We start from the raw sequence: 27,441 nt of genomic DNA on the forward strand, positions 1-27,441 counted from the left end.
AGACTGATTCATCATTACATGAAAAAGATAAGGTCCCACTTTTTTGTTTGTGTAACTGGGGGATTGAGGCACGTTCGGCTGCATGCAGAACTGATGTACTTGAAATTTACTGGCAGGGCCTCAAGAAAGGGACAAACTTAATGCATAAAGACTGATTGAGATGTATATTTGTGTATAAGAGCGTAATGGAATTCATATATTTTCTTTATAATTTCAAGTGTTTCAAAATAAATTATAATTTTTTTCCCAGGTCACATTTTGCATGACTGAACGTATTGACATTTGAACATTTGACACATGCAATAAATCTATTTTTGGACTTGTGAGTCCTGACATTTGTATCATTAAACTGATTTTCCAAAATGATTTAACAGCTTCAAGGTGATTCCACAGAGCCAGAATGGCAAATAAACAGTTAATATTTTATTTACAACAAATATGCCCATTTACAAAGACACTTCCAATACATTTCATCTGACATAAAAACTGCATATACCAGGAATATTCATTTTGTTGGAGTGACAATTTAACTCTGCAGCAATGTTCGAATTTACAGTTAAAAGAAAAAATGTTGAATTCTGAAGCCAGTATGCTATGTAATTTCTAAAAGACAGTCTCAAATAATTCAAACAAAAATCCAGCATCTATTAGAAGGAAAAAGGGACTTGATGTTAATATTAGCATATAGATAACTTAGCATATGGAACTTATAATATGCACCGATGATACACAGTGGCAACATAAACAAATCTGATAACATCTCGAAAACTTCCTGTTTGACAAGTTTGATACAGTGAATACGAAGACAGCACTTTTACTTTCATATAACATTGATCTGCAAATGCTCATCATTAACAGTGATTACAGCATCAATACAGATTTTAGAAAATTAGTTATGACCAATAAAATAAGGGCATATTCTAGACAGGTAAAATAAAAAAATAAGCAGGCAGTAATGCTCAGTCAATTTGAAGTTTCAATCAGCTCCGGTCAATGTGGTCAATGTGATTCTCTGTCAAATGTACATGATAGTTTACTACTGCATATTTTTTTTTGTAGCTCAGCGGCAAAACAGTGCAAATGAACAGCTTTTACATTCCTATAGTTTGCAATTATGTTTCTACACACATTAATATTACAGTAACAGGTCGCCTCTTGTTCAATGGAAGGAATGTTTTACTTTTTGGAGTACGGCAATGAATTGCGAGTCTAAAATAACATGTCTTATTTGTTTCGTTGTTTTTTTTCAAGTTCTTGTGAGAAGCACAGCATCTGATTGAATTTACCATATGAAGTTACACAGACACACACGTACGCACGCACGCACACACACACACACACATGTACGCACGCACACACACGCACACGCACACAAATGCGTATGTATGTACGTACGCACATACACACACACAACATATTACTCAGCACATGATTTACAACACCGTACAATCCATTTGCTTTTGAAAATCATGCCTGAATGACGGCACCGCCCTGCTAGGTTTAACTGCCATGATGGTCTCACACGCTGGGCACATGGAACTACATGGCCAAGACAAAGCCTGACAATGACTCATCGGTACATCTCACTCAAACCAACTCTACCTTACATGCAGCATTACAAACCAGAGAGTTGGCTTCATCACCATTTCACCAAGTTACTTACAATAATCTCTCAACACCTTGATAATGGGTTAGAAATGATATCCGGGTACTTGAGTGCAAAACATTCAGGAGGTGCTGTGTTTACTGCAAGCTGTAACAAACACAGAAGTGCCTAAATGCCAAAAATCAGAACTAAAATCAACATATGAGGCACTAGAGATCATTTATGATGTAGCAGGCCTTATGAAAAAGCATTACATCACAGGGATCTACTTTAGATTTGTTAAATTGGAAACATGCTCAAAAGTGCATATTGTCCTTAAATCATTTTCTCAAGCTGAGAAAAAACAAATGGTGTATAGGCACGTCTTGCTCACTAAAGGTGGAATCAATGTGGTAAGGACTTTTTCTGAGAAATGATGCACACTCCAGCAGTCAAGAGTGCTCAGTGGCACAGACACATGGAGGACTATAAACCAGAGTTGTGCAGGTTTGGGATGGGGTAAAATTTGGACACGCGACTCTGGGTGGTGGGGTTAAGGCATTCGGATTCACCGCTCATCTTGAAAAAGACCTCCTGCTCCTGGAGTTTTCGTGTAAACTCCTCCTCCAAGGCCTGCAGGGAAACAGCAGATACGTATAATGTGAATGCATAATTTTAAGACAAATTTATCCTGTCGACTGAATCTCTGGTGATAATCTTATCATAAATGGTTTAAACACAGTATGACTCAAAACACAGATGCCCATGTTTGGAACTTGCCTTCTTCCTGGGTCTAAGCTTCTCTCTCCACTCCTTGATTTCCAGGCTGTGCTCATCATCAAGCTCTTTCAACTTTTGGGTCTCGTGCTCAATAAGAAGGTGGCATTTCTCATTCTATAATACGATGTGGGCAGACAAAGGGCATTTCATTTAAATTGAAACATCTTTCACTCAATTTGCACTTGCATGAACTCCAAATGGTTTTGTCTTTCTTTTAAATTGCCTTTTGTCTGGTTGGTCCTTCTATAATCAAATATCAGCCACAAAAGAAAGAAGTGTCAACTAAAAAGCAAGAGGCATGCATTTTGACTAGCTGACCTGTAGCTCCTGCAGCTCTCGAATGTTTGAGTCACACTGCAGCTGCAGGTCTCTCATCTGGTTCTCGTGTTTCTGGTGTTGATGGAGCCTCTCGTTCTTCTGCCTTTTTTCTTCCTGAGAAGCAAACTGGACCACAGGAGACAATACATTTAGAAGCATGGAGTGTGGCAGGCAAAACTGAAGAGTTCCTGCAAAAAGTCTGTTTTTAGTTTTAATCCATCCAAGACAGTTCAAAAGGAGAGTTTGTGAACTTTTGGATAGATATTTGCAATATACAAATCATAGATATGGCTGTCCATTATGTGACAGTTGCAACCAAACTAGCATAATAAGCCACTCTTTTTTTAACCACACCAAATGTACAATGTAAAATCTTGGCTGTACCTGCTTTATTCGCTCTCTTTCTTGTTCTGGAGTCACGGATGCAGTGGCGGTGATACGGAGGCTCTTCTTGAACATGGCCATGCGAGTCTTGGCCTCACTGCGCTGGATTTTTGGCAGACGGACCCTCTCTTGGGTTTGTTTGTTCTTCATCTCCTCAATCAACCGCTGGTTGTAGCGATGCATCTGCTCCATCTCCTGATGAAAAAACAAGATGATGCTCTATTACAGGGCACTCAAAGGCAGTAGATTTCAGAGAATTTTGCTGCTATTTCCTGTATTTAAGTAATAAATTCAAACAGGAAGCACTGGCATAAATATTGTCAGTATCATCATCATGATTAAGTATAATAAAGATAAAATCTGAGATATCTACCCTGCACAGTGGGGAAGTTGTCAAGCCTTTTTTAAACTCGAAATGAAGTCTGATTAATGAAATTATTTGTGTATGGGAGACTGATCTTTTATGAAGAAAAAAAACTCTCTATAATAGCTTTAAGGCAGTAGTTTGTAACTACAGCCAGAGGGTGGTGGTATTGCACCTGGAAACTGACAATTGCCTTGAACCAGAAGGAAGACTATTGGCTTCTGGGTAGTGTGCTGATCAAGAGTGATTTAACCAGCTGAGTGAAATGACATTACTATTATCAACACGGGAAGACAAGAATGCCATGTTTATGTCATCTCTTTGCTGCAAGGCATTAAATGAAACCTGTTGATGTTGTTTTCTCTAACCATGTGTCTCTCTGAAAATCGTACACTGACAGATTAGTCTAGAGTGCAGTGGTCCCCAATCCCCGGTCCCCGGACCAATACCGGTCCACGGATCATTTGGTACTAGTCTGCAAAGGACATCTTTCTTGGTACAAATTATAGTTTTTTTGAAAAAGGACTGTGTCCACCTTTGCCTTAATGCTGCATGTTATATAGTAATTGCCTACTATAAAGTGTAATCGTTGTCTTCAGATTAGATAATGTAACCTGACAAAAGTTGAAGTATAATTTGAATCTCTGCGGCTCTTACCAGTTCGCAGAATTTTTCTTACATTCCAGTTTTATGCATGAAAATGTTTCCTCGAAAATGTTGGGGACCACTGCTCTAGTGAATACATCAAGTGCTTTAGATTTAAATGCCATTTTCACTATCAGGGGTGGAAATGCTGGTTGATTTTGCAGGTTCATAGCAAATATTTGCCTTCACACTATACTCGTACTATTATGAATTTTCACGGGTCCAAAATTTCTGCCTGAATAGTCATGCTTTTCTTTACGCTGGCAGTCTTACTTTCTCATGCCTCTTCAGCAGCTGGTGTCTCTGCAAGAAATACTGGTCTTTCAGCTGCTGCTTTAGCTGCTGGTGCTTCTCCTGCAGGTGGCGCTCTTCTAACTCCCACATGGCTGCCTCACGAGCTGCAAAAACAGTATGTCAGTAAGCGGGACAAGCTGTACCACATTCTGACAAAGATCTGTGTCACCATTGGCACACTGCTGGTGAACTATAAAGTCCAGCATATTTATCTAATTTCAACTTTTCCATCTCCTCTTTCCCACATCCTCGGTTTGAGACAAAGAATTCTCTCCCATTCTGCCATCATGAATGACATCTTACTTCCCCAGATGCATCTGAAAGAGAGGGGGTTGCTGAAGGAGTTACAAGCTAGGAAATACAGTTTATCATTCAGCTTAAGCTGCTTGAAGTAAATGAAGATTGAGATCCTGACCCTGAGCACTGGTGTTTTATAGCCAAGTAGAATCAATTGAGACAAAACTCTGTCCAATCAAATTACTGACATCTCTCCCATGAGAATAACCACAGCTGTAGCAGAGATAAATCAATATATTTAAGCACTTTTTTCTACAGCTGATAAAAAGATCATTGTGCTAATAATGCAATCTATTCTCTGACAAATTGCCTGAGTGTGTGATAAAAAGTAAAAGTATTCTGAATCATATCTCAATGTAAAAAAAAAAAAAAAAATCAATTTACTCTTCACGCATGAATCCACTTCATGAATTAGTCATAGATGTAAAAACTAGTTGTCAGGAACAATGACAGAGAGATCATACATAGAGTGGTGGCTCCATGAGCCATTTTGAATTATGATGCATATGTGGCATCAAGAATTAATGTCTTGGAACTGAGGCACAGCTGAGCCATTTCGCAAATTACCTGTTGCCTCACTCCTCAAGACCCTTCCTTGTTTGGTTTGCTCCCACGTGATGTGAGAGGGACTATGATGTGAGGAGAAGTCAGGAGATAAACGATGAGGAGTGGGAAGGCGAGGATGTCCCTATTGGTACACACTGGCCTTGCTACCAAAGTTCCCTTAAAAAAATGTTGCCCTCCTGAGGATTCAGAGAAAATGTATTTCCTTACAACTGGGTTAGGTGACTCCAGGTGAAGTGCCAATCATTCATGCTATGTACATTTTATTTGTAACTATATTGTCTGACACATTCATCAATAACTTGACTTAAGATAGCTCAGTTAGGCGTTTCAAGAATTAATTTGCCAGTAATATCCCTCGAACCCCCACCCTCCACCGCATTACTCCTGTCCCACAACGTCTGTAATGTCTCCTTGTTCAGTTCTGTACTCAATTTAAAATTCTCCTGCTAACATTAAAGGCCATCCACAACACCGTCCCACAATATCTGTCTATCCTCCTCCATATTCCCACTTTCTCAGACCCTCCCACAGATCCTCTTCTTCCATACACCTGTCTATCCCCTCTACCCGTTTCATCACCATGGTGAACAGAGCATTTAGCCGCTCTGCTCCCCATCTCTAGAATTCATCACCGCCACAACAGAGAAACATCAATTCATTCCCCCCACTTCAAATCACAACTCAACTGCCGGCCTCTAATAGCCACTGCCCTGTCACTTTTACTTGTGCGGTTTATGTGTGTGTGTGTGTGTGTGTGTGTGTGTGTGTATATATATATATATATATATATATATATATATATATATATATATATATATATATATATATATATATACACACACACACACACACACACACACACACACACACACACACACACACACACACACACACACACATAGAAAGTATAGCATATGCCTGTTGAGTAAGGTGCCATAAATAAAATGTATTGTTATTTTTCACTCATACCAGCACATCAAATCACACTGAATCACATAAAAGTCTTTTGCACAATAAACCAGATATGGGTAGAATTTATCCATAGTAAAATGTTTTTGTTAGCTTTGTAATCCAATTCAAGCATGGATTCACACCCCAAAAAAGTCTGCTGATGCGATGCTTTCAGTGACAGAGGAAAGGATTTACATCAAGCTCAGAAGTTCCAGATGAATGATTCTCAGTCTTGGTTCTCACGAGTGCACCACATGGCACTTATCAACTTGACACTTTCCTCAGGATTATCATGCAAAAAGAAAGTCAGTGCAGCAAAACCATCTATATTATTAACAGAATGGCATTTCAGAGCCCTATTCTGTAAAGATCCCAAAAATTTGGCCGTTTAACAGTAATGGGTTGATTTTTTAAGGCAAATAAATAATAGGCAAATAAAAATGCCAATTTTACTATTTTGTTTGGAATAGTTGAATTTTCAACTCGAAGGATTATCTGTTTTCTCTCAAATATAATTATAGTGAATGGCATTTCTCTTGTGTTTGAAGTGCCAAAGCGTAAAAGTCATCATCAACATCCCAGAATCTGATTTCTGGGAAACCATAGTCTTCTTATTTTAGTCCACAGACATTGTTATAAGCAATTTCCGCTTTCTCTTTTTGAAAGTGTCAATAGTTTTCAAATTTTAGAAATGTAATGCACATTCTTTCAACTGAAATGTTAAATAAATAGAAAATAAAGTTGTTCTTATCTTATCTTATCTTATCTTATCTTATCTTATCTTAAAGAGAAAGCAGATGTCTGTCATTTACATAGAGGAGTTCAAATTTCATTAACTCACACCTAACTAATAACCCACAGAAAATAAAGTCTGTTGTTTATCATACTGTGTACTTTGCCTTTTAATATTGCTCTTTTTCCCACCTCTCATCAGTTGTTGCTTGTGGTTAAGGCAGTCTCTCTCAGTAGTGGCAAGCTCCAATTTATGTTGCTGGATGATTTTTTTTAGAGCTCCATCCAGATCTTGCTGCTGCTTCTGCAGGAACTCCTGCTCCTGAGGTACCGGAGAAATGAAGAGGAGTGAGTAACTGTCGGGGCGGGGGCAGACAGATCAAGCAAAGAGACAGAAGGAAGCAAAGTAGTCTATTTTAAATGGGAAAACTGTAGTAGAGTAAATGATGTAATCTTATCAAGTCATCCACTTCACGCTCAGTACAACACAGAGCACTAGATGACACATCATCAACTGGAATCAGGAGAGTAGACACTCAAGAGATCATGGATGGCAATGATCCACAATGGAGGTGAAGAGAGTAAGAAAGAGAAGTTAGGTTCAGTAGAGATTCAGATTCAGTTTTATGTAAGACAACATCTACAATGACATTTCCCAGCATCCAATGACACCTATATTACTATGAAACCTCACATCATATGCCTGTTTTTTTATCCATTGGATTCTCTTTTCTTACTTTATACATATTTTGAAACAACATTGTTTTTCTATAGATTTCCAATAATTAACGTTTTACAAATTGAAGGTCATACTTATATACGACTCTAGAAAAGTTCTAATGTGATTCAAATAACAGTTCACGCCATGTTCATGTTCAGGAGTAATCAAAGCGGTTAAATCCATCCTGCAAATCTACAATAGTCCCGTAACCTCAGCTGATGTAGACAAGCATGAATCCATACAGTGGAGGATCAACGACTACACTGGCTCCCATACTCATTTTCAGACTCAGATTAATCTGAGGTGTAGTAGAATGTCTGATACACTTAGGCAATGTGAAAAAAAGTGTGGAGTTGTGAAGGAAAATACTAGTCGGCAGAAGAACCACTTCACAAACACAGTGATGACAACATTAAAAACAAAAACACCATCGCCCATGCTTACATGTACTTTATCATTTTTAAAGCGGAGTCTTCACAAACTGTCCTATTTCTGAACTTTGAACACATCTAAGTATGGGCAAGAAGGATGGAGGAACTAGATGGGGGGGGGACACTTACATCCTGCATCTGAGCGTTGAAGATTGCGCATGAGGACAACTGAAAAGACTGTATCATAACCTGGGCCACTGCCTGCGGAGGAGAGCACAAATCGCACTCGCCCTGATCAGGGACAAACAGCACACAGCAGGCTGTGGATCTCTCACTCTCACACAAGCACACACACTGTTTCTTCTGTGGTTATGTAAGAGATGGCATTTTTCCCCCCTCTGGGAATACTGGTGAGTGTGAGGCATACAGCTCAGTTTCGGGATATTTGTTAGGAGGATATCCATTTATTAGTTATTAATACTCCTCTAGGCTTTTCATGCTTGAAAGCGATTCAATATTCCAGCAATTCACTTGAATTCAGCTCAAAAAAGTGCAGTTTCGATAACATACGTTCCATGCCACTTGTGTTATTTGGTTATCATTCAAAGCAGAGACCATGGTTTTTCACATGACCTGGATCTAATTTACAAAGGAGTTCAAAGGTGAAAACAAAGATTAGAAAGGGATATCTGCACACATCTTCTGTGGAAAAACAAACTGTGGCTGTAATCACTCACTTGTTTATCCAACCCATTTTTGTAAGATGAAAAATACTTGAGAGGATATTCTTTGCAAAGCAAGAATCACAATTTTCCATCCTGACTGAGGACCTATGAGATATCTGTGCATACAACTTCCAAGAACAAAATACAATAATAATAACAATAATAATAATAATAAATCACCACTTAAATACATGGCCATACAACATAAAGTATGGCCATTTTATAGTTGGGGGTCAAAGTTTTATCCCTACTTTGGACAGAGAATGTTTAGAAATTCTGTTGACTAAGTCAATGAAGATCTTATTAGGACTACTAAATTATCTGTTGTTCAATGTATGTTGCTTTGAATAGGAGAATCAGTAAATTTGAATTATAGCACTGAAAGACAGCAAAAATAAATAAAAAGAGCATCGCAGCATTTTGTATGAGATATTACAATGAAGTGTGATTTTGAAAAAACATAAATTACCTAAAAATGACAGTCTCAAGAATTTCAATATTCTTTCCCCTGCTATTCTGAAATATTGCTCTCAGTGGTGTAACATCAGTTCCATTGTACATATGGAAAACTATTATAGCACAAGTTTATGTATACCTTTATCAACATTTTTTCCCGAGGCTGAGTAAAGTGATCACAGACACAGTGAGCCTTCATGTTCATGTTAATACCTTGAGGAAGACGGTTTTCAGGAGCAACAGCAGAGATGACAAAAGAAAAAAGGATAGTCTTACTCTTGTACAGAGAAAAGACAGAAGGTGGTAGTTTACCTCAGTAGTCTTAAGGAGCGATAAGTCCTCCTTGACACGTTTCATGAGCTCTTTTCTCATGTGTTTGGGTGACTGTCCAACCTCCTGTTTAGCCTAGAGTGTTTGCAGAAACTGGTTGATTCTGTGTATTCTGAAAATCTAACAAGGTTGGCCCGTAAAAGTAGAAAACATGCAAGACTCCCTTTGAAAGGAGAGATATCGCATCCAGCCATCCCTTGATCAAAAGTCAGCATGCTCAGGTTCTATGGCCTTGGAGTGATTGCCACAGAAGTTATTTAATCGAAATCTACTAGAGCCCACCAGAACTGTTAGGTCAACTGCACTAGTTAGAGTTAGTCAAAAGAAATGTCTGTATGGTGTACAATAGCGGTACAGCAACCCCCGCACAGCATTGCAATCTAAGATCAATAGCCATCAAGATGATTATTTTGCCCAAGAGCCTGAGAGGCAGAGTGACAGAGCTGGAATATCTTGACAACAGTGATCACTGCCATACTTCACAATTCATCACAAACTCAATTTATAATTGAATGAAAATATAATTTATGTTTTTTGACATAGAATGGCAGTTAACATGTGGACTCAAGATAATTCCAATTTAGTCACTCTGTTGCTGATGTCTTCAGAGGTTCCCACATCCCAAAAGTATAGGCCGCATCACACACACACTCAAAATACACAGTTAGTTAGATACATTACACATTGGAAGAATAACAAAAGTATGGAGGAAATACACATTTTATCAGTAAGTAGTGTTTTGACATGACATGTTTACTGCTAAAAAACCACAACAACTGACTTAAGGCAACAGCTAAAAGCAGATAGCTGCAATAAAATAGAAGCCCAGAAGACCAAGAGCAAGAAGCAAAACCACCAAGTAACCATACTGCACATCACAATGGCTTTGTATCTTATTTCTTTTGCCACAAACAGCAGAGAGAAACAAAGCTATTGACAAACCATATCAACACTGCCACACTGAGAAGATCTCGTACAGAAATGACAAAGCTTCCTGATGAGGTTTACTTCAGCATTTATTAACTCACACAGTAGGGGATGGGAGTAGGTCAGCTTCAGGGTAGTTGACTGATGGATACCAAAACATGCAGCCAATAGCATCTATATAAAAGATAGGGGTCTGCCAGTTGCCATCTTTAGAGCACAGTCTTAAGCAGAAAAGAATTAAACTCAAACCCCGTAGAACTGATATGATAGAACCTATTAAGCGACCGGGCTAGGCACAAGCATCGTGGAGCAGCTTATATGTATATAACATGCAAGTGAAAGCGACCCCTCTCCATGATCAACTAAGTCATCCCATCAAAGCCACCTTCATGCAGAAACAGTCATGTAAGATTCCCCCATACCTCTTTCTTCCTGTTTTTTAACATGTTTTGGAACTTGGAGAGCTCCTTGTCCTGGTCCGACTTAATACGTTTAGCTTCGTCTCGCAGCCGATTTGTGTGATCTTGCTCCAGGCGCTCTATGGTCTGCTTCTGCTTCTTTTCCATGTTTTCTACCTCTTGGTCATATTGACGCTTCTTAGCCTGCAAATAAAACACCATCCAACTGGGGCATCAGCCTGACAATATGAATTGATGGGGATAGTAAATGTGATAAATGTATGAATACAATTAACTGAATTAGAATAAGATTTTGGAATGTTTCAAAAATGAAACGTGTGACACACAACTTGACCATCTATAGATACATCTGATAAAGATCTTGTGGTTATTTGTATTTCGAAATGGCTTATAGATGTACTGATGAAATGGCAATGCATATAAGCTATGTGGAGCAAAATAAAAATAACAATAAAACAATGGAAAAAACTGTCATGGTTTAACTGAGAAAGTCCACACAGAAAAATATTTTTTAAACATCTTAATATTGAAAACTACAACACGAAGACAATCAAGTGCTTTCAAGAGTATCGTGTTGAAATTTGAACAGCACCGATTATCATCTTGCTTGGGAAACAATTACTGAAGTCATTTAATTCCTTGTAGGCAGATGTCATGACCTTTGCATTAAGATGTAAGACAGAACTTCTGAACATTGCCAAGTCCAATTTTCCATATCAACCAGCTCTGCTCACTTCTAAAACATTCAGGATTATATGTAAGCTTACAAAATATCAAAGAGTGATTATATAAACACAAATTATGATAAAATACATAAAAAGTCAATTGTGAAACAACTTTGAACGAGACACAAGAAGCACAGTTGATCTCCGATCTCATGCAGTGACCGACAAAATTCTTTCATGCAAGTCTCTTTATCAGACTCGTACCATACATGAGATGAAGAACCTGACTGAATTAAACAATTTACTGGAGTGGTATGAACACTGACTCACAGTAGTTTCCTGTTCAAAGCGCCGGTAGATCTGTTCTCTCTGCTGTTGCAGCTTGTTGCTGAGCTGCTGCTGTGCCCTTTGCTCCTCTTTCTGCAGGAGGCGCAGCTCTCTCAACTCCTGCCGCCTAAGGAAACCACACCGTATCATGAAGGGGTTACAGCATCTTCTCACAAAACCGTATTGATTCTTTCACAATGGCAATTTCATTAACAGGTCATAAAGCCTATTATTTCTCAGCAGTGGTGCTTCTGATTTTGTTTTTGTGCATAATCTTCATGAGGTCAGCCCCCCACCCCGTCACCCCCCACCCCTCCGTAAGAAGATAGTCACACATGTATACAGTTACACCAGTGTGTCTCATGCCTTTAAAAGGCAACATAAGTAAAACATTTAGGTATCAACCACAAAAAAGTCCAATTATCCATCTCACATTTGTTTAAAATAAAATGAATTGCAAAAGGGTAGTGAACTATTAATGGCAGATATGATTAATAGGTCATGTCCTATATTTACATTTTTTTTTGCAGGTAGGAAAGCAAAAGATGTACCTGAGGAACCGCATCTCTTCGTTTTTGGTGTCATTGTCAGTGACAATCTTTGACGTTGTCACACTGACTTCTACACCGTCCACCATAAACTTGCGCGTCTTCTTCAGTGTCTTTTTTTGACGTTTCAAGTCCTAAAAAAATGGGTTTTAAATGGGTTTAAAATTAGGGCTGATACTTGTCAAAAGATGTTCTTTCTGATGGATAGATTATTACCTGTACAGACATTGATCCCCCCTCTTTACTCTTGGACAAGAAGCTGGAGATGGAGAGATTCAGGTCAAGGCTGCTGCTATCAGCAGCAGAGCTGCTTCCAGAGTCAGAGTCCTTCTCTACATCTCGCTTGATTACAGCAGGGCTCCCCTGCTCAATCTTAGGTTTTGAAACGTTTTCACTCTCTTGGACATTTTGGGGAGTGCTGTCATCAGCAGAGGTTGTCTCAGCATCCCCCCGAACAGTGCAGATTGCTTGTTCAGAATCTTTACAGGTGTTCTTGGCATCACAGACAGCATTTGTGGATTCACTTTGTGCATGTCCATCTTCAACCTCCTCTTTTGGCTTTTGGTCTTGTTCAGGCATCTCTGCCTCCTCAGACTTTTCTTCTAGCCCCTCACATGGCTGAATTTTTGCTGTTTCCACAACCAAAGCTTCTGCAGAAGCTTCATCCAAAATCAGGTTTGTTTCAGTGTCTCCACTGACCTTTGTGTCGATTGTATTTGAATCCTTCTTCAAGTGCATATTATTATCCATATCAACATCAGTGATATTAGCAATGGCTGAAGTTCTATCTCGTTCTGTTTGATTGAGGTCATGCTCTGCTGGTGTTCCTTCTGATTCTGCTTCTTTGACTACAGCCTCAATTGACCCCTCTGATTCTCTGGATTCAGGAATTTGCTCAACTTCCTCTGCACCTACTTCTTTTTTGTCATCTTCAGTCTGCTTGTCATCTATCTCTTTTTGTTCTTCCTCCATTTGTTGTTGAGATTCAACAGATTCAGCAGAAATCTCTTCAGTTTCGCCAACTTCTGTTTCAGGCTCCATTGAATCTGGTGAGATGAAGTCCTTGGTGGACTCCATAAATCCAGAGGCCAAGTCGTCATTTGTGACATCGGAAACCTCATTTAGTTTCTCCTCCTCTGTCTTATCTACCTCACTTGTTCCCAGTCCCTCATCAGAGAGCATGTCACTGGTCCTATCTTCAGTAGGCTCAGCTTCAGTCTTCTCTGTGACTGATTCCAGCGCTGAAGGTGTTGGTGGAACTTTATCATCCTCTGAGCTCGCAACACTGGCATCTGACGGTGCTCGCTTATGTCCAGAAACAGCCTGAACAAACAGGTCACAGCAGACACAGCATGAAAAATGCAGAATGAAACCAATGCGTAATAGTATTCCTATTATACGCACACCGCCTCAAAAAAAAACAACATACCATTTGTGCATCAGTCTCTTCTTCCTCTTCCTCCTCTTTACTGTCCTCAATCTCCTCTGTGACTTCGGCTTTGGCCTCAGCAATAAGCTCTCTGAGAGGTTTACTATCAGTTACAGTGGTGACAAATGGATGCTAGCAGGATGGACAGGGGCACAAGAGATCAAAATCAAAATTTCAGGTCAAACAAGAGTGTAACAAGGGTGGAGGATTTCTGGGCCAGGTTTTTCTGGGCCTAAATTTCCATCTGCGTCTCTGTATTGTTTATCAATGTGTATATGTCGAGCCTAATCTGACACTACAGAAAATGGTACACAATGTTCATTTAATTGCACCCGGATATGACAGTGTGCCAAATAGATGTACCAATTTTTGAAAACGACCTAATCCGAATATTGAAGAATGCTTTTGAAATTGAACCTCAAATTAAAAGTTGATTTTTTTTTTTTTTAACCAAAAAGATGCTACACAAACATTATGAGGCTGGAATAGTTGGAGACTTCTTCAGAGTAAAAAAAAAAACCTATATTAACAATATTACTAGAATTATTATCTATTAAAGTATATGAGCATGTACACTGTAATACAGTGGGTACATACTCAAGCAAAAGAATGGAGAACAGCAGCTTACCTGTAGAAGCTGCACTGGCCCCCACCTATTGTCCACATTTTTATCAAGTGCTTTCCGCAGAAAGTCACTGAATTCTGGTGACCTATGAAAGAAATTGAAGAAATTGAAATACCATTTTGTTGCATGAAGAAGTATTTTTTGGGAATGTTATTGGGACTAAGATGATTAACTTTTTTTCCTAATTTGAAGATATTTCGCAAACAAGAAAACAAAGAAACACAAACAAACTGCACAGCAACCTTTCCATCAAAACCAGCACACAATCTCACCAGCGAGAGGGATGCATAAGTGTGGGCGGCTCAGACTTGGCTATTTTCAACAGCACTCTCATAGGATTCATCTCGTGGTTGGGTGGCTCAATCTGCGCCAGCTCTATAAGCGTCACCCCAAGGGACCAGATGTCAGCCTTGTAGTCATATGGACGATCCTTTGAAGTTTCACACATTACCACCTCTGGAGCCATCCTGCAAAGTGGGAGGCAAATTCATTTTGTAATTATTATTGTGCAATTTCTGGCTTACATATAAAAGTGTTCCTGATGTTTTTTTTTCAATCCATCAAGTGCAATAGAATTTCTTATAACATTTTATATTTGTGTACTGGGTATCAGAGGGGAATTAAAGGAATAGCAGGCCTACTCAATTTTAAAAGCTTAGGATATCTGGAACTGAATTATGCAAACTTAAATTGCAGATTGACACAACAGATTTTTTTTTTGACACCACATTCAAAAATGAACACCTCACTAACAGAATCAACAGATGGAATGCCCAGAAAATGCCCTCTTGAATACTGGCAGCATGACTCACCAATATGGAGTGCCGATGAAAGAATCTCTTCTCTGTAATGTTTTGGTATTTTTAGCAGACACCCCAAAGTCAGCTGGAAGTAGACAATATGAAATTTACATCAAGCGGCCCACATCATTCTTGCCGCCACACAAGTAATTTAAAATATACGCTCATGATTGGACATAAAAGCCCCAATATTCTAACTAATATTGTATAAAACTTTTCATCATAACCTCTGGAAGCTATGTCACCTGTGTTACTAGTCTGCTCTCACATTATGTACACAATAGAGGAAAAAACAACTCCTCATTAAGTCTCTTATAACTGCCTGATAATTACTCAGTATTTGAGTTGTTTATATTTAATACTGATCACATTCTCTGGACCTTAACACTTCTTTGTTCAAATTATTTTTGCACTTGAAAATGAACCACTGCCAAATAAATGACTCATTCCAATTCTCCTACGTAAATGGTCGTATACACTTGATGACTGCCATCCCAAAAACCATACAGCTCAGCTGGTTACAGTAACACTAATGGCGAAGGGGACCCAAATTTACTGTCCTAATAACCTTTTTAAGCCTATTAGTTTTTCTGCAGAAAGGTTCTTACGGGCCGCCAAGGACACCAGCTTAGAGAAAAACAACAACAGAGTCATTTTTCACTCTGTGCAGTATTCTACACTGTCTTAACATGTGCTGTAATGGAACATGAGCAATTTATTCAGGCAGACTAATCCTTTGACATTTAGAAAACCATTAAGATTGAAAACGTAGCAGCAAGGATTAAGAGTTTCAAAAATTAAATGTCTTTACCCAGTTTAACATCTCCTTCCAAGGAAAGAAGAATGTTCCCAGCTTTCAAATCTCTATGGATGACCTTGTTCTCATGGAGGTAGCACAAGGCCTCCAAAGTCTGCTTACACACCACACGGATCTGGGGCTCTGTCAGAGGCCTCTCCAATTCTGCAGAGAACATGGACACAGATATTTCATTCTTATTCCAGAGCATACAGTTATGTCATGGTGCACTTTTGTGGACAAAAACCAGCCATTTGTTATTAGTTATTGTTAAATGTAATGGCCTGATGGTATCCAACAGCAACCAAAGGAACAAACTCCACCCTTGCGAAAGCCAGCATGTATGACTGGAAAAATCTGCTGAGGGACATTTGTTATGAGCTAGTCATTTAGCAGATCAGAATCCACTAACATTTCCAGCACAGTGAATCCGTGGGTATCTTTAGCGCCATGGTACTTCACACATAAGTACAAGTGGAAAAGAGTTTTTTCAACCTCAAAACAAGAGAACGAAAACTGCAGAAAAACCACTCCTTGAAATCTGAGCTACAATAATTACACACTCGGAATGGGATCTCAAACCGGGGAGAAGGGGGAAAAAAATCCCACAGAGGCCTCTGGATGAAATAAAAAGAGTTGGCACTTGGGGATGGAGCAAAGAAAAACCTCCAGAACTTAACGCTGTTTTCAGTTTCCTTCAATGAATGAGGGACTTACCCAGCATGATGGCATCCACTGCTCCACCAGCACAAAACTCAATCAGAATCTGCAATTGCAAAACAATATTAATTGGAACGACAACATTTTTATTGTTATGCAATCCACCTTTGATTTGAAACTCTCAGCAAATTATGTTCTTAAAACAAGGAAGTTATTATCCAAAGTTGACAAACAACAAGTCCTTTAGGAGAGACTAATTAGCTCCAGTACTATATTATTATGTTATGGAGACATTCCAAGAGGCCTCATTTACTGAACAGCCATAAGGATCAAATCTACGGACATCACTCTCTCATTAATATCTTTATGTTTCAGTTCTTGTCACACACAAAAATCACTTTAGATTCTTGTTGCAGGTCTTAGACTGGACTGTTATCCTCTACAGGTTTGTCATCCCTGGGTTGGTTTTAACAAAGTGCACCTGCTCTTGAGATAATGAAGGTTTTATGCAGAAAAATAAAAGCAATTACTCCTGTAAATGTACATTTTTAATATTCTGCCATACGTATCTCTAAAAAAATATACTAAAGTGGCGTTCTCGACAATGTCAAGGTTACTCAAGATCACCAATGCAGCACTAAGCAATTATTACAGTTCAATTAGTTTTGTTCCTGTCAAAAACTTCTACATTCTTAAACCTATCAAAACGGTTTTGTTTGTATAAGGGGAAGGGGAGATGTCGGCATGATGAATAAACTGGGGTGGGGTTAAACAATAAAGGTCTATAAACTCCATATTGATAAACATTTTAATATTTCTGATTATTGCAAGATGTTAAGCCACCCAAGCCTGAGCTCAGTTGTATTGAGTAATGTGAAGTACCTAAATGCCACTTTAAACGTATTGAATTTCCAGCATATTAATAGCACATGGTATCATGTGATAGACAAAAAAATATCAGTCTAAGCTAAAACCAAGCACTGTTCTGAATTAAGTAACTAAAAGTAATAAAGAGTGGTTGTTCTCAGTGCTCTCAAAGAGCATATTGTTCCATGTGAAAATTTGGCAAGTCTGTGCATTTAAAATTTGGTGATCATAATATCGGGTTAAATCTTTGATAAACGTTTCATTTTAAGCAATAACTTTTATTCACAAGTTCCTTATATTTTTCAATTAAAACAACAGCCAAATCAAAGAAATCAGAGGCAGTTATTCAGTTATTGTGCAGCTTTAGGACAGGCCGGAGGGTCAACGAGCAGCTCTGAATTATTCACAGGCACTTTCTCTAGGTTCCAAAACCCCTCCATTATCGTCTCATGGATGTGACCCGTTCACAAGAGACTGTCACATGACACCACCTGCCTAGACGAAATTGCTTAGGGGCCTCTTAGCATGCAGACAGCATGGGATCTACAATGTATTCACCCTGCACTGCCACTAAACTTACAACTCACAGAATCAAAGCTTGATTATAGTTTTAGAGTAAAAATTAGTGGTGAGTATACAAACAAGCTAACTCCTTCTGTAAGGAGAAACAAATATAAAATGAGAGACATCTGAAAATTAATAAAGACAATAATATGAGGAAGAAAAAGATCTCACTGTCTGAATGAATTTAAATGAAAATATAATATATATTCAATTTATATTTTTAAGTATCTGACTAACTGTTCTGATCCAGCTCATTCAAAGGTAAGAGTTACTGATAGAGAGACTCTATCAGTAACTCTTACTCTTGACAGAATACTATAAATGAAAAACTGTAGGAAGACATTATATTTTATTATGGGTGAAGGGAGGAAAGTAAATCAACCATAGAATCACAATATTTTGTGTGGCAATATTATAATAATGGACAAACACAAAATATTAACCTTTTATAATAAGTTTTACAATTTTCAGTCAAATGTTCTGTTATCAGGCAAGACCATACAACATGTATGACAGGTTTAAGAGTTGATGAGGCTGAGGTAAATGAGGTAGCTGCCAAAAACAAACAGGACTTTACACAGTTTTCAGGGGGCATTAATTGCAGAGGAAAAAGTAAATTTTTAACTGCACCATGTGCCACTTCACTGAACATTGTTACGATACTGCATTGATGTCTTGGGAAAATTGACAGTATGGTATCACTATATCCATGGTGCTTTCTTTCCTCAGTTAAAAAAAAAAAAGTTACACCCATTACAGGACAAATTCCTAAAGCTGGAATTACATGAAAAAAAATTCTGTCTTATCACACTTTAAAAAGAGCTATGCAGCATATAACTTGAGTTGGGTCAAAATCTACATAAGAGTTCTGAGTAACAAGGGCTGCTACAGAAGCAGCAAACTTTGGCACTCAGTGAATAATTTGACTATTAATATACCCGGACCATCTAACTGCTACTTTAACCATGTTTGTGCTTTCGTCCAAGATCATGATGATTTTTGTGGTGCACATTTGGTGTTTTGGAATAACTTCTGGTCTTTTAAGGTTTTATTTATTTGACTTTAATCTGACTGGTTAGCATAAGCAAAAAAAATTACTTCCCAATAGGAAAACAATGGTATCATTAGTTCAAAGTGCTTTCCCCACTAATCATATTACTGTACTAGCTACATATATTTATGTTGTGGCAAATGAGTAAAAACCTGTAGGTAGTATACATTCCCCACCCTTAGGAAATTAGTGCTAGACAACACAACAATTTATCAATGTTGTTAGCTTTAGGCAACATATCTCCATGTCCTTTTTGAGATATCGCAACGTCTTGGTTTAGATGAATCAACTCGATAAAGGAAAGCATTGTGATTTACACTAACCTGTGCAAATGAATACTACTGAATCCTGATTTGATGGTTTAACATATGATACTATCTAAAATCAGATGGCCAAATTTATGTGACATTGGAAAGTATGTTATCTCTTCCAGGGAGAGGTACAGTAAATCTTTAGCTGACACACACAGTGCATGCTGTACATGTAGTCTGATAATCGAGCTATTTTGGTGCAAAGATTCAGAGTTTCTGAGATCCGTCAGTGGAACTCAGAAACAAACAGCATGTAAAGTATATGGATACCAGCTGACATGTGTCCCCTTGATTTAAACACATTAGAATAAAACATGGAAAAGAGAAAAAACAAGACATCATAATTTACTCACCCAAAGTTTTCCTTCGAAATAAAAGGCATCCAGCAGTTTAACTATGTAATGATGGTTGCAGGAGGCCAGAATGTCTATTTCCACCATGTAGTCCTCCAATTCATCCTCTGTCTTAGTATCAATAACCTTTGCTGCAGCAAGAGTCCCGTTCTGTTTGTTCTGAGCCTATGGTAAAAATGACAAAAAAGAGTGGTATTATAAATATACTATTTTAGTTAGATAAGAAACTTTATTGATCCCCATGGGGGAAATTCTTTTGTCACAGCAGCATAACAGTTATAGCGTCAATAAATATGAATATAAATATATAATCTAATGCAATAATAATAATAACATAAATAAAGAGACAATTAGAAGACAATCAGAAAATAGCAAAAGACATCCACAAATAGACAGCAGAGAGAGCAACAACATCAAGCAGAAGAATGGACAAAACAATGGAAAAAAAAAAAAAAAGACTGTAAGAGTGAAAAAAAAGACAACCAAACTAAACAACAACATAAACAGAGTGACAATAGTAATGACAAAAATATAATTGTATTCAATTGTTAGAAAAACAACAAAGACAGGAAGAAAATGAATTGCGACAAAATCTGGTTTCATACATCACTAAGATGTAGGGAAGATACTGTGATTGGACATCTGTCAACATTAATAATGTTTAGCAAAAATCCATTTCACTATCACAAACCATGGCTTCTGAAACTGGAAGCAAAACTCAAAAGGTTGCACCTGTTTTAATACTGAACGATTCATATAGACAAATTAAACATAAAATCTATCTATTCATATAAACAACAAAGGAAATGTATGGTTGAACAGATTCTGTCCTCTTCTAACAAAAGCTGTTTTCTGTGACGATTGTTCACTTCCTCCTTCTTATCCACACAACCCTTCTTCCTTCTCACTATGAAATATACTTTCTGTGACATCAGATGTTGATTACAGTGGGAGGAATTCCTACATTAAAGTAAATGTATCAATACTTAATACACTTCTAACATGAAATATGCTACTTCCGTCAAAAGTCTGTGACACCTATTTTGTGTTTTTTGCTGTTAAGACTGATATGAAAAAGAAAAATTAAAAGCCCAACACTTTCTGTAATACAGTAGTTAAGAAATCTCCAACTAAATTTGGTTTCAGTGTTTATAAAATCAAACACATCAGGGAGTGAGGGAAAATAATGTGAGGGTGTGTTAGGAACAACTGCAGATATGTGTCAGCACCTATATTTACACAGTTCTAATCTGACACACACCCTGTCACTTTTCTTTGTACTAGATGCCATCAATATCAGTGTTTTGTCTCATTTTAAGTCATTTCAATAACTCTGGCTTTGTGATTGATTATATACACTAAATTACATAGCTTTTATGGCTGGCCCTTTCAGATGCAAATGGTACGCCATTGTACTAATCAAAAAGTTTGGTGCAATCCGTTACTCTCTTTCACTCTTAACACTTGCTGGGGGGCATGCCACAGAAACGAGACATTAAAAAACCTGTGAAATGACTGACGGAATATATATTCTGTTTGTATGATAATATGACCAGAAGATGAGCACAAACCATTTAAAGTTACTGTGGGGTATTATATGAATGGTTTCTTGGTACCTGTTAGAAATGTTGTCGTTCCAGGAAAGGCACACCTACAGTAGCACACTGCACATGTTCAGATATTCAAATATAAACTAGTTTTGGATTTTTAAAAAGACTGAAATTCTTCTAAAACATTTCTTTTAAATTCTCTGTTTTGAATTTTGTATGGAAGTAACAAGGGAAACAGCTCAGGACAAGAGCTGGAACAGCCTCAAGTTTTAGCTGCACCTGCTATTTGAGTATTTATTCAGTTTATCAATGTCTGCTGATCTCTTGAGTAATCTTGACAGTCCTAGCATGGCGATTGAAATATCACAGTTCCAAGTAAAGGACATGCTAAGTCATCTTTACCACCTTTACCAATGTGGCGAGGCCTCCCTCAAAAGCTCACAAGATGGAAATGCCCTGAACTGAGAGAGTGCAGCTAGCAATTACGTTTGACATGTGTCAACAAAACGTGGTACACAACAGGAATAAACTAAAGAGTGCGAATTTGACGAGAAAAGGGATTCCTCAAAAGCTGGTCAGAAGGGTTTGGCCCTAGCGAGGGGGGTCGTTACTGGTTTCCTTTTTAACTTATTAGGGCGAGCAACAACATCAGCACAATAAAACCTGGGTCCCTTCAAAATTGGCTTAGCGAATCCCACGTCGAGCTTCATTTATATATATATATATATATATTTACCTTGTAGACTTTTCCAAACGCTCCATCTCCAAGTTCTCCGATGACCTCCCAGATATCCTCCGGGTTAACGTCTCTATGTACATGTTCGTACTGCTTCTTCTTCTTATCGGGCCCGAGCTTGAAAATCTTCCGTAAATTGAAAAACGACATTTTCCCCCCCTTTTTTTTACGGATGTAACTAACAGCGGTGTCGAGGCAGCTTCGGGCTATTTACGCCTAGAAATGTAGCGGTTCTTCCAGACGCGAAGCTCGGTTAGCTATAGAAAAAACAACGGGCAACATGAAGGCAACGACTTGTTCACGTCGCCATTCCGCTGTGATAATGATAATTATAAATCCTCACGACGCAGGTTAATCACAATATCATAGCTAGCTATGTCCACAGGACGCTGGGAAAGAACGCGAGAGACCGAGAGGAGTTCCGCAGAGGTTGTGGTTTCCGTTCTTAAGCGACCGGGATGAAATGTTACAACAAATAGCGTTACCGACCATAACATTCACGTCAACGCACTGGTATTCGGCGTGTAACGTTACCAGAAGAACGGTCAGTCAGAGGACCGACCCCATGTCGCGCCTCGATTAGCTGACCACACTGAAGTTGGCAGCATCAAATTAGCTAACAATCGACTTCGCATTTCCGTTATAACCTTCCAGAATAAAAGCTCGCTCAAGAAGCATTACGTTTAAAGCGGGGGGCAAATGGCATCGTTAATGTTCCTGAAGAACCTAATGTCGTTTTCGAAATACGTCGAATTTTATTTGGCGATCGTGGGAAGCTGTGAAATCAGGAAATCATCGTCTTTTTTCACTGATTTGCCTCTGTGATGGCGCGGCAAATACGCGAACACTGTGATGCTGTGATTCCGCTGTGTGACGTCGCGTACTGAAAATATCCGTCCATCTGTTCGATGGAGGGCAATTACAACACAGACATAAGCATTATTGCCTTACGGAGAGAGGGGTTTCCGCTGTGAACTTGTCTAGCTTTACGGAGCTTATTAGCCGTGTTGGTTTCCTGCTTCTCTCGCCGGACGTATGTATGGGCAGGACAAGCTCAGCCCCCAGCCTTGACCACGCATGCTTCTTGTGTTCCTGTTACCATGAAGGGGTTGGGATGGGCAGAAAACGTTTCTCAATCCAGTTCCTGTTCCAGTTCCACTTTGTGCCGTCAATTTCCTGCAGAAACGGATGATGCAACGTCACATTTTGCAGTTTAAAACCACAAAACGTCACATGCGGCGCGTTTCTTACCCTAAAGTAAAAAGGAAAACTTATTTCAGTTCACTATAAAAAATACTGAGCTACTGGTATATATTCCCTTTAGACATTCAGACACTTCTGCAGGTATTTGGGAGGTTTTGATTGCAATTATGAAAAATGTTATAAACGTGATTGTCTTGTACTCATATTGCAGCCATTTCCGTTCTCTATGATCAGTGATGTGGATGTAGGTTTTTATGTAGAATCCTATATTTCCCTTTGTAGATCAACTTCTATATTACTCTTCCTTCCAAAAAAAAAAAAAAAAATCGGATCCAACTACCCAAGAGTTGAGAATTCGCAACAGGTACAAACTGGGCAGGAAATCACTTGCATTTTTTTTAAATGAAACTGTTGAACTGTATCTTCTTTATCAAGAGATTTTTGCAGTCAAACCTCGGCCCAATAGTCACTAAGCACAATAAAGCCTACAGCAAAAGTATGAAGTGCAACACCATATAAGACACCTGTAATTTATACTGAATTATTTATATATGTATGTATGCATGTATGTATGCATGTATGTATGTATGTATGTATGTATGTATGTATCTATCTATCTATCTATCTATCTATCTATCTATCTATCTATCTATCTATCTATCTATCTATCTATCTATCTATCTATCTATCATCTCAGTCACTAGGGGTTACAGCGTCCTCTTGTGGAGACATACCGAGTAATGTAGACCCCCGTTCACAGCAAGAGGGAGCAGACAAACTGTCTTTTATATACAGTTATAACAAACATTCGGTGGTTAAAAGTACACAATCAAGATGCAAATAAAGCCGGATGTTTCTTGGTTTAGGCCTGTTGAGTCTAGAAGACAACTGCCCAAGCGCTGACTTTACTTCGGTTTAATAATAACAATAGGTTACACTTTCACAAGTTGGATGTTTTTAATTCACAATTTTCAAATCAAAATCGCTGTTTTAGCTACGGGTGAGGGTGGGTAGGTTGAAACTACACAGCTCACTCGAACAAAAGTGACTTAATATGAGGAAGGTCCATTGTGACCTCCCTCTTCTTCATCCCAGCACCTCGGCCCAGCCCGGGACCGCCCTCCGCGTTTTCGTCCAGTTTCTCCCCTGTCCCGTACTTTGTTACGCAGGTCCAACCCCTTTTGGGGGAGGAGAGGACGGATTAAACGCCAGTTTCTTTCCTTTTCTCCCTCTTTCCTTTTTTTTAATTAGGCTGTCATGTTTCACGAGGAGTTCATAAGTCTTCAAACCGCCTGACACCGTTATACTACAGATGCACCCGATGCCAAGAGCCTTTAAAAAAACAACAATAACTTAATCCACATTCTTGCTTTTTTGACGTTACAAATCAGCCCTCCTCTGGGGTTTAAATACATGATCTTGTTTTCATGGCAAAGCATCCTGTGTGTTTCTAGTGCGCCTTACTAACTCCGCGGTGAAAACAACTCTCAAGATGCAGCTGCGGACGGTCCTCGACGTGAACGTCGTGGATGTACAGAAGAGGAGGAACCCCTCCAAACATTACGTAAGTTTTCTCTCACTTGTGCGTTTCTATTTTATTAACTCCGTAATATTTGTTTATACCGACCGCATGGCTCTATAAGACAATGTAACACGCCAAGGCTCAAAACTGTAAGAACGGCGTCCCTTGCCTCCACCCTTATTCCCCAAGCGCCACCAGAAAGGATGTTTACTTGATCCAACTGACTAAAAGGTTTCTTAAATCACATTTCATCACCGAGTCAACGCTTCATTTTTAATTCCTTACTTTCTGTAACCTTCTTTGTACTATGGTTTTATGCTTATGATCATACTCTAACATAGTAAATACAGTATCGAAGTAACAAATTATCTAACCAGCTCTTTGGATAGATTGCTTATAAAATCTGGGAAAAGAAAACCTCTTGTGTGATTATTCATATAAAATGTCTCAAGTTTAGGTTTAAACTATCTGACTAAAAGTCCAAAATCTAGTATTTAAGGTCTATCATGTCAGACAAGATAGAAGATAAAAATCTTGACATTCGAGCAGCTGCAATTAAGGAATGTTTGGAATCCTTGCTTGGAATAAAAATTCGGAACGTCTAAACCATCATGAAATTAATCATGTCAGTTCTAGAATGCCGTAAGTGTGATTCTGAGTAAGAGCCTTTCAGTCCTCCCTATGATACAGCTTCTTATTTACCTCAAGAGGTGAAAATGAATCACTGGAGACTGAGGGAGCAGCTCCCCTCCCATCTACATGATTACTCTTGCAAAACTGAAGATGAATGTCATTCTGGTTGTTTTCCCCACAATTTTACTCCTTTAGTCACACCCTAAAGCTTGTGACTGCAGGTCAGCATTGGAACATAAACTGAGAATCACTTCCTCACCACCAGCCATAAAGTTCACCAGATTGCAGGACTTGAAGGACTGGTCGAAATGCATGCCCCATCTGGTGTGGATTCAGTTTTCCTATATCCTGAGTGACAGCGCTGACGCGGGACGATGTGGCTGAGACAAAGTTAAACCCCTCTCATTACATCAGAAAGTTCTTGCCGGCACGGTTAAAACATTCCAGATTAGGTCCAGCTGTGTGGCAGATCTCCCAGCTTTACACTTTATTTTACCCGTACCTCGTGAACAAGACTCAAACGCACTTGAACTCTATTGCCATGCTTTCATCTTGAAGCTGCAGTTCTGAACATTTGCTATCAAGCTAAACTCATCTGGAGACAAAGTCAGTGACTGATTCATTTTCTGTGGCCTTCACTTACTGCATATTTCATCCCCTAACTGCTGTTTTTTTCTTTCAAGGTTCAAATAGAAATGTAAATCACACGACACTAACTTATCAGTTTAGGATTCACAGCATTTTCTGCACATCCCTTATCTTCCATCTGTCTTTTTGTTATTCTTGCTACAGTTTGGAGAGGCTGACATCCAAATACAGTAACCTTGTGATAAGGAATCAGATTTTTCACATTAGGAAAACCATGATTAGCAATTCCACTATCTGCATTCTTACAATGATAGGTGAAACATGCATTGCTGTCTGTTTGGTAATCTCTAATTTTTGGCATATTGTGGCGTGATTATTTTTCCAAAATCAGTTCACTGACTTTTAAAATCTTGGAAAAAACTGTTGTGTGGATTGTTATCCTTAAATCTACAAAACCATAAACTATGATTTTTCCATACTCTGGATGCTGTGAAGTATGTTAATAATTAATAAAGAAATCATTAATATCATTGTGATAGCTTTTTGGCCCATATTGTGCTTCTTTATGTCGTCTACTTTGCCTGGTTTAAATGTGAACTAGTGAACTGACTGATAAACTGAAGAGAAACAAGCAAATCCCATTGGCACTTGTTTGGAGAATACTATCGATCTTTATCAAGCATAATTAGATCTAGCCATCTTTTTGAACTAAAGGCATTTAATGAAAATATTCCAAGAGAGATAAATTCCTTTATATCTGAAATTCGAATAGGGGCAAAAATATAGGCAATGAAGACATCTCTTATCTTACACAACACATTCTCATGATGAGAAAATATGAACACTGAGTCATTGAATGTTAATTTTCCCTTTTTTGCAATTTTGATAACGTCTAGATATTGAGCTATGCTGGATGGGAGTAAGGAAGTAGAAAATTAATCTTTCAATGCAAGATCCCAACTTGGACTCAAGAAACATTCTTATACAACACTAGCAATCTCAAATATTGAGTCATAAACTTTTAAGACAAGGAATCATCTTGAAATGACGTGCCCTTTTGAACCACATGGGAAGTTCATATAGAAACATTCAAATGTATTTTAATATGCATCTTTTATCCTTGTGCTTTAAAAAATATACACTGGTAAATACTCCATTAGGTTCCTTTTTGGTTTGTAATAGTATTTAGATGTATTCTAACTGTTATTTTGTATTTTAACTGTTTTTATCCACATTTAAATACATGGTCAGACAGACATTCATTTCCTCCCCAAGGATGAATGTCATCTATCACCACCATCACATTAAAACATGAGCATCACTTTCCTTTTCAGTTTCACATGCATC

The 27,441-nt window shown here is 38.4% G+C and overlaps 2 protein-coding genes across 6 annotated transcripts in view; one reads left to right on the top strand and one right to left on the bottom strand.

The window, feature by feature from the left end:
* Nucleotides 1-412: 412 nt before the first annotated feature.
* LOC147236609 (STE20-like serine/threonine-protein kinase) lies at nt 413-22,746 on the bottom strand. Of its 4 annotated transcripts, XM_086171451.1 has the most exons (20): nt 22,149-22,746; nt 19,863-20,027; nt 16,774-16,822; nt 16,072-16,221; nt 15,273-15,345; nt 14,733-14,927; nt 14,464-14,545; nt 13,836-13,967; nt 12,623-13,729; nt 12,410-12,540; nt 11,862-11,985; nt 10,870-11,049; nt 9,503-9,595; nt 8,199-8,270; nt 7,110-7,239; nt 4,350-4,474; nt 3,068-3,262; nt 2,684-2,809; nt 2,366-2,479; nt 413-2,218 (listed from the first exon to the last, which is right to left on the bottom strand). In XM_086171451.1, the coding sequence occupies exons 1-20, from the start codon at nt 22,296-22,298 to the stop codon at nt 2,072-2,074; spliced, it is 3,540 nt and encodes a 1,179-aa protein (XP_086027577.1). In that variant the 5' UTR covers nt 22,299-22,746; the 3' UTR covers nt 413-2,071. The 4 variants fall into 4 exon arrangements, with proteins under 4 accessions (XP_086027577.1, XP_086027594.1, XP_086027584.1 ...); XM_086171468.1 differs by lacking the exon at nt 9,503-9,595; XM_086171458.1 differs by lacking the exon at nt 8,199-8,270.
* Nucleotides 22,747-24,534: 1,788 nt separating this feature from the next.
* The window catches only part of LOC147236610 (SH3 and PX domain-containing protein 2A-like), a 50,805-nt gene continuing 47,898 nt past the window's right edge, over nt 24,535-27,441 (top strand). For both annotated transcript variants that reach the window (XM_086171517.1, XM_086171523.1), the window contains exon 1: nt 24,535-24,915. In XM_086171517.1, the coding sequence (XP_086027643.1) occupies nt 24,844-24,915 (72 nt within the window). In that variant the 5' untranslated portion in view covers nt 24,535-24,843. The remainder of the gene's footprint in view (nt 24,916-27,441) is intronic.

The sequence above is a fragment of the Fistularia commersonii genome, chromosome 2 (genome assembly GCF_037954325.1).
Source record: "Fistularia commersonii isolate RoL2024-O1a breed Wild chromosome 2, RoL_Fcom_v1.0, whole genome shotgun sequence".
Lineage (NCBI taxonomy): Eukaryota > Metazoa > Chordata > Actinopteri > Syngnathiformes > Fistulariidae > Fistularia > Fistularia commersonii.

Coding starts and splice junctions, on each gene's coding strand:
- LOC147236609 (XM_086171451.1), bottom strand. CDS start 22,298: ATGTCGTTTTTCAATTTACGGAAGATTTTCAAGCTCGGGCCCGATAAG. Junction 16,222..16,773: donor AGTGGATGCCATCATGCTGG/GTAAGTCCCTCA, acceptor TGTTCTCTGCAG/AATTGGAGAGGCCTCTGACA. Junction 3,263..4,349: donor TGCTGAAGAGGCATGAGAAA/GTAAGACTGCCA, acceptor TTTTTTCATCAG/GAGATGGAGCAGATGCATCG.